Consider the following 7,518-nt stretch of genomic DNA (forward strand, 5'->3'; position numbering starts at 1 on the left):
AATCAACTCCTACTAATATATATATCTTTAACTTTTTGATGACGGAGGTTGAATTTCCCCAATCAAGTTCAAAGCCCAACCTCTAAATGGACATGGTTTGATGATAGAATGTAATTCACTTGCAGAGACATATTGTATGCCTGCATGCACTTGACACTCTTGACATCCCTTCGTGAATTCAATGCAGTCTTTCAACATAGTAGGCCAATACACTCCTTGCCGGAATAAGATTCATTTCATCTTATGACCGACTTGGTGTGCTCCACATGTTCCACTATGTACAGTTGAAAGGGCAAAGTATGCCTTTGACTCACTAAGGCATCTCAACAAAATTCCTTCGGGAGATTTCTTAAACCACTCTGAACCTAAAAGAACGTAACTCAATGCTCGATACCTGGTTCTTCGATCAGTAGATGTTGTGGGATTCTGCAGGTATACTACTATTGGCTTTCTCCAGTCTTCGTCCGTCAAACTGTCTATAGCCAATATTTCAAAATTTCCTTCAGCAGCACATCCTAACCTTATCTTCTCTAAATCCAAGGGAGTTAATCTGGTTGCCACCACCTTTCCTCTGACTTCTATGACTTTGTGCAAATTTTCCTTCGAAATTTTGTACCCATATGCAATTTGAGCCAGATCATTAGCTATCGTGTTCTCTATTTGTGGTATATGTCGAATATACACCATTTCGAACTTTTTTAACAATTGATTAATGCATTTTGATGCACATTCTTCTATAATTGTACTTAGGAATTTATCTAGTTTATTTTTCTTATTTTACTATTTTATTATGTTTTTATATTTAAGTTCATGTTTGCCTTTAATCTATTTTCGTTTTCTATTTTCAGTTTTAGCGGTTATTTGATACATGTCCACTGTTCGGATCATAACTTGAGCTATGTGATACTGCTTTGCAAGTTCTGACATGCATTGGAAAGCTAAGAGAAAGAGTTATTTTATTTATGTTGAAGCCAAAAGTTTATTCGGAGTTCAAACGTCTCAAATAACTCGTTGAAGTTTCGTACATTAGGAAATATTTTCTTTTGGGCCATTTGTTGGGCCGAATTTAGGTTTTCCGACCCAGTTTGAATCATAAGTGAAACCCTTATTCTGTTTAAAAGGGAAGCCGCAGTACTGTAGCAAATACACATTATTCACCATAACTTTTTGCTTTTGTGCGATCATGAAGAGGAACTAATCTTCTAGAGTCAATCTGCTGTAACCGAATTTCCAAGGCTTTGAGGTTTTTATTCTATCAATTTAATTCCGTTCTCTTTCAATTCTATTATATGAAATTTCATTTGTTTAATCTGTATTTTGTGGAATGGTTTTGATTAAATTCGTATGATTGCATTCCTAACTATTAATCGCCGTTTTCGTCGCTTTGTCGTTAAATTGCGTTTGTAAATCGTGTTTGCTTAATTCACAATTCTATTTATCCGTTTGCTTAATTCAGAATCTAGGAATATAAATCTGTCATATATCTATTGCGCTTGTTAATCGAATTTGAATCGAATAGAGATCGAAGCCGTTTAGGGAATTGGTAGGTAAAAACCAGTGATTAGCCAGAAACCAAAAACTGAAAACAGTAAATTGACTTATTTTATAATCGCTTATTTTAATCACTTTTTTGCTTTGTTTTCTAAATAGACTACAAAACATAACCCCCCTTCAATTGATTTCATTAGGTTAAGAATAATACAAGAACCCTTGCGATATGATACTCGAGTTGTCGCTTCCGCTAAACTACAATTTTCTAATTACTCTATTTGACCTGTGTGCGACAGCGAATCAAATTGGCGCCGTTGCCGGGGATTCTTGTAGATTTTAATCATTATTATACTCTAACTATTATTATAGTCATAGGTGTTGTGTTTTAACATTTTTTTTCCCTAACTTTCTTGTGTTCTGGTGTTTTTGCCTTTTAGGATTAAAAAAAAATCTGTTTTTTTTAAGAAAATCGTCTCAAATTATTCTGATTCTTTGTCAATTCATTAGAAGAAAATCAAGGATCAAAAGCCTCTATTTAGGGAATAAATAGTGGAAGTCATCCTAAAAACCCGAAATTCCTTATTTTTCTATTTTTTATGATTTGTTTTCTATTTTGATAGTTCAAAAAATTCCGAAAAAAATCTCAAAAATTTTAATTGACGTTATTAGATTAATTTTGTGTTTTTGTATTTTTTTTCTTTTTATTTTAATAGTTTTTTACGTGTTTCAATTGTTTGTTCTTAAGAGGGACATTGTCGGTATTTTTCTATTTTTTGCTGCATTGCTGAATTAGTTATGTGTTTTCTCATTGTTTGTTGATTTTTTTTTCGATTGAGTTTAATATGGCTGACCAAAGAACTCTGAGAGAACCTGTTGCTCCTGATATGAATTAAAATGGTTTATGTATTGAATATGCTGATGTTACTGTTCCTTTTGAGTTGAAATCTGGTTTAATACACTTGTTACCAAGGTTTAGTGGTCTTGCAGGTGAGGATCCGCATAAGCATCTTAAGGAATTTCAAGTTGTTTGTTCTACACCATTGAGACCTTAAGGAATCACCGAAGATCACATCAAGCTGAGGGCCTTCCCGTTTTTACTACAGGGTGCTGCCAAGGATTGGTTATATTATCTTGGGTCAAATTCTGTCACAACTTGGAATTATTTGAAGAGAGTCTTCCTAGAGAGATACTTTCCTGCCTCCAGGGTTGCATCAATCCAAAAAGAAATATGTCGTATTAGACAGGGAAATAAGTCATTGGCTGAGTATTGGGAAAGATTCAAATAATTAGTATACAGTTGCCCTCAACATCAAATTACAGAACAACTACTTATTCAGTATTTCTATGAGGGATTGGTTAACAATGGATAGAAACATTCTTGATGCTTCTAGTGGTGGAGCACTTGTCGATAAAAATGCAGTTGCTGCTAAAGCCCTGATTGAGAACATGTCACTCAACTCCCAACAGTTCACAATCATAAATAATTATATGCTCCAAGCAAAAGGTGTGAATGACATTAAGGTTTTCTCTTCCAACAAGGCTTTAGAAACTAGAATTGAAGAGCTTACTTCTTTAGTGAAATAAATGGCAGTGAGTAAACCTCAAACAGCAAAGTTGTATGGTATTTGTACTTCTACTGAACATTCAACTGACACATGTTCTATTCTTCAAGATGATTCTATCACTCAGTTGCCTAAAGCATATGCAACTAACTTTTTCAACCAAAGCAACAATCAGAGAGGGTACAACATTCATGACTTGTCCACCAACAAATATCATCCCAATTGGAGGAACCATCCAAACCTTCGATATGGAAACCAGCAGCCCACCCAACAACAATTAGGCATACCCCCGCCACAACCACATACCACTCCCTAAGTCTCCACCTTTGCACCTTCCGGACCTTCATTAGAGGATCTTGTCAAACAAATGGCTATGAACAATCTCCAATTTCATCAACAAACAGATTCCAGTATTCAAACTTTGCAGACACAAATTGGACAACTTTCCATTTTGATGAATGCCATGCAGCAAGCCCAAGGACCAAACCAACTTCCTGCCCGAACAATTTTGAATCCAAAAGGCCCTAATGCTAATGTGAGTGAAATTTCATTGAGATCCAGGAAGGTAACAGAACCATCCCCAGAAAAAAATAAAAAAATTCTTGAGGTAACACCTGAACCTTCTTCCGTTGTGATAGAAACTAAACCCTCTGTTGTGGTAGACACTGAAAAAGAAAAAGAGAAGGAGCATGTGCCACTAGTTCCCTTCCCACATAGAATACTGAAAAGTAAAAGAACTGGTGATGGAGACAAGGAGAGAGAGATTTTAGATGTGTTCAGAAAAGTGGCGGTAAACATTCCGCTTCTTGATGTTATTAAGCAGGTTCCAAAGTATGCAAAATTTCTAAAAGACTTGTGCACAAGTAAGAAAAGGTTGAAGGGAAATGAGAGAGTATATTTGGGACGAAACATTTCGTCCCTATCCAGCCTAAACATTCACCTGAAAAAGCTATTGTTTCATCCCTCAATCAGGCCATACCCCAAAAGTGAAAGGGTCTAGGAACTTTTGTTATTCCATGTACCATTAGGGATAGTAAATTCGACAATTGCATGCTTGATTTTGGAGCAGGCATTAATGTTATGCCTATTTCTGTTTATAATAACCTTGATCTTGGTCCTTTACAGCATACAAGTTAAATCATTTAACTAGTGAACAAAAGTAATGCTCGCCCTATTGGAGTAGTGGAAGATGAGCTTGTTCATGTTAATGACTTGATTTTACCTGCAGATTTCTACATTCTAGACATGTATGGAGAAACAAATTCAAGTAGATCGCCCATCATTTTAGGAAGACCGTTCATGAAAACGGGGAAAACAAAAATTTATGTCGACGATGGAACCATGTCCATGGAATTTGGTGACATTGTCACAAAATTTAACTTTTTCGATGCCATGAAACAACCCTTGGAGGAGCATTCTATTTTTCATATTGAATTGATCTCTGAGTTGGTTGATGACACTTTTTCTTAATTGTTTTCACTTGATTTTCCATCTCTATCTGGGTTTGATGATGTTTATTCATGTGATGATTGTACTGACACTAACCTTTGTGTTGTTTGTGCTGAGATTGATGATGCCTTACAGGGTGATAGTATAAACAAAGTTGTTTATGTGGATGAAGCTCTTGACATTCCGGCTTCCCCAAACATACCATCCATTAAACAACCACATTCTTTAGAGCCTAAACCACTTCCGGAGGGTTCATATTATTCATCAAAGCTTCAACTTAAGCAGAAATATAAGAAGGGAACCGGATGGACCTTGGCTGACACTCGTGATACTAGCTCATCCATATGTATGCATACGATCTCACTTAAAGATGAAAAAAAAGTATTGAGGCAGCCCCGCAATCCTTTAATTCTTGATGTTGTAAAAAAGGAGATCACTTTCATGTGCCCATTCAACACTTTTACTTATTGAAGATACTTTTTTGATCCTGGAATACAAGGAAATTGCACTATCAAAATTTCAAGGTCAATAGACACTATCCAAAGCTACTCCATGAGAACCCGACTTTGGAAGAGGAGACTGTAGAAGAGCTCTCTTTGGGAAAGGTTGTTTATGCGATCATTTGTTCGCCTTGACTCCTCGGGTGTGTTCTTTCCTTTATCTCACTCTTATTTTATATTTATGCTCTTTCATTGAGGACAGCGTATGTTCTAAGTGTGGGGGAGGGAACTATTTATTCATTTTGTTTTCTTTGTTTTTTTCCAGTTTTTCTCTGTTTTGGTTTTTGTTTGCTTTGTTAAAAAAAATTGCATGCTTTTTCCTTTGATTTTTGAGTTATAATTATGAGTATTTTTCTTAATTCTCTTGACTAAAGTCTTGTGGTGTGATGTGAAAAATTTGCTGTGCATTTTTTGTATGATAGGTAGGACTATACTCTAAATTGTATATCTTTAGCAGTAGATCATTAACCATGGTGAGCTTTGAGCCCTATAAGTATATCTTTAGCAGTAGATCACTCATGTCTGTTTGTCTCTAGAACTTGAATTGACTCTTGTTGATGTTGTTGTTTACTTATGCACACTGATATGATAAAGGCGATTTTGTTTTCTTTTGTTTTTTCTAGCCAGTTATCCAAAAAGTCAACCCTAAAATAATTGCATCTCTTGTTTGAAACCCCCTTGAGCCTATTATCATTTTTTTATTTAAAACTCATTACAAGCCGAGAAGGGAAAAACAATGTTATCACCCTATTCAAAGGGTTGAAAGAGTCTTGTTTGCAGTTGTGTGGGGTTGAATAATTATGTTTGTAATATTTCAGAAGTTGGCAGAAAAAGAAAAAAAATAGAAAAGAAAAAAAAAGGAATGAAAAAATAGAAGGATAAGGGGAAGAAAAAATAGAAGGATAAGAGGAAGAAAAAAAAAGAATTATATTTGTAATATTTCAATACATGTCAATACATACTCCTTAAAAAAAAGGAAGGGGAAGAGAAAAAAATTGCTATAGAATTGTTCAAGTGAATGAAATATTTTGTAAATTCAACTCCCGCAGTTTCTTTCAAGTCTCTTTTATCTCTTTCAATTTTAGCCTAGTACCCCTCACTCTAACCCAAGCCAAAAGTCTTTTTTCTTCAAAATTTGACTTTGTTTCAAACTAGAAACCTAGGCCCTTTGACTTTTCAAAATCTTTTCATAAATACTCATTGAGAATGAATTTTAAATCCTACATTGACTTCATTTTTGTAAATACATCTAACTTGCAAGTAGAACTCACCTCAAGTTGTTTTTGTAGTTCCAATGGCCACCTTAATAAAAACTTTTCAAAAACATTAGTCATAGGTTTGAGTTATCATAGTGGTTGATGTAAATATCACCTCATCCTTAGTGATTGGATTATAAGTCTTCCATGCTTATTATAGGGTAAACCCCTCACTAGAATGTTGAAGCCTTCCTCACATGGTGGATGTAGCGGGGTTTTAGTTACCTTAGGTTTATTGACTAAACCAAAAGTAAACCTACAATTCGAGTCGCCGCCGCACTTTTATTTATCCAAAGGAAAGGCTAAAAAGCGAAGAAAAGCCAAGGTAAGAAGTTTTTCAAATAAAATAACTACTAAAAATATCAGAGATCCGGGTAAGGGGGTTGGTTATGAAATGGGAAGGTTTTACGCACCTAAAACAACCTTAGTACTCTAAGGGAGCCCTTTTTGCAAATATGTGTCGTAGGTTGGTATTTGTGAAAATATGTGTAAAAGATTGGAGGGATGAGAAAAGAATAAATTATATTTACAAATTTGTTTGAATGGATGAACCCATTGCCTACGTACCATCACAAAGGTAGGATCAAAACCTCGTAGTTCGGGGTAAAAATCACAAAGATTGGTGAATTATTTTGACCAAAAGTCTTAAGGTCTTTTGTTATCAAAGGGAGAAAACTCAACCTAAACCAACAATCCACCATGTGAGGAAGGCTTCAACATACTAGTGAGGGGTTAACCCTATAATAAGTATGGAAGACTAATAATCCAATCACTAAGGATGAGGTGAGATTTACATCAACCATTATGATAACTCAAACCTATGACTAATGTTTTTGAAAAGGTTTTAATAAGGTGGCCATTGGAACCACAAAAACAACTTGAAATGAGTTATATTTACAAGTTAAGTTTATTTACAAAATGATGTCAAAGTTGGATTAAGATTTATTCACAATGAGTATTTATGAAAATGGTTTTGAAAAGTCAAAGGCTTAAGGCCTAGGTTTCTAATTTGAAACAATGTCAAAGTTTGAAAGAAAAGATTTTGGCTTGGTTAGAGTGGGGAGAAGAGGAGAAAGGCTAGTCCTAAAGCATACAAAGATAAGAGGGGAAAGATAAACCCTTGGAGTTCCTCTTCTTGGAAATCAAGAGATGATTCAAGATGCTCCTTTCCTTTGGACTTAGAAAACAATCAGTCAATCAAACAAATTGGATTCAAGCTCCTAGGATCTCCATTTGGCTTGTCTCTCTTAACTTGGCTAC

General features: G+C 35.1%; 1 protein-coding gene across 1 annotated transcript; it reads left to right on the plus strand.

Moving 5' to 3' along the window:
* Positions 1-3,420: 3,420 nt before the first annotated feature.
* On the plus strand, positions 3,421-4,523 carry LOC127094666 (uncharacterized). The gene is made up of 3 exons (XM_051033475.1): positions 3,421-3,916; positions 4,123-4,185; positions 4,282-4,523. Exons 1-3 carry the CDS (start codon positions 3,421-3,423, stop codon positions 4,521-4,523), a joined length of 801 nt encoding a protein of 266 aa, XP_050889432.1.
* Positions 4,524-7,518: the final 2,995 nt, after the last annotated feature.

Source organism: Lathyrus oleraceus, chromosome 1 (genome assembly GCF_024323335.1).
Source record: "Lathyrus oleraceus cultivar Zhongwan6 chromosome 1, CAAS_Psat_ZW6_1.0, whole genome shotgun sequence".
NCBI lineage: Eukaryota > Viridiplantae > Streptophyta > Magnoliopsida > Fabales > Fabaceae > Lathyrus > Lathyrus oleraceus.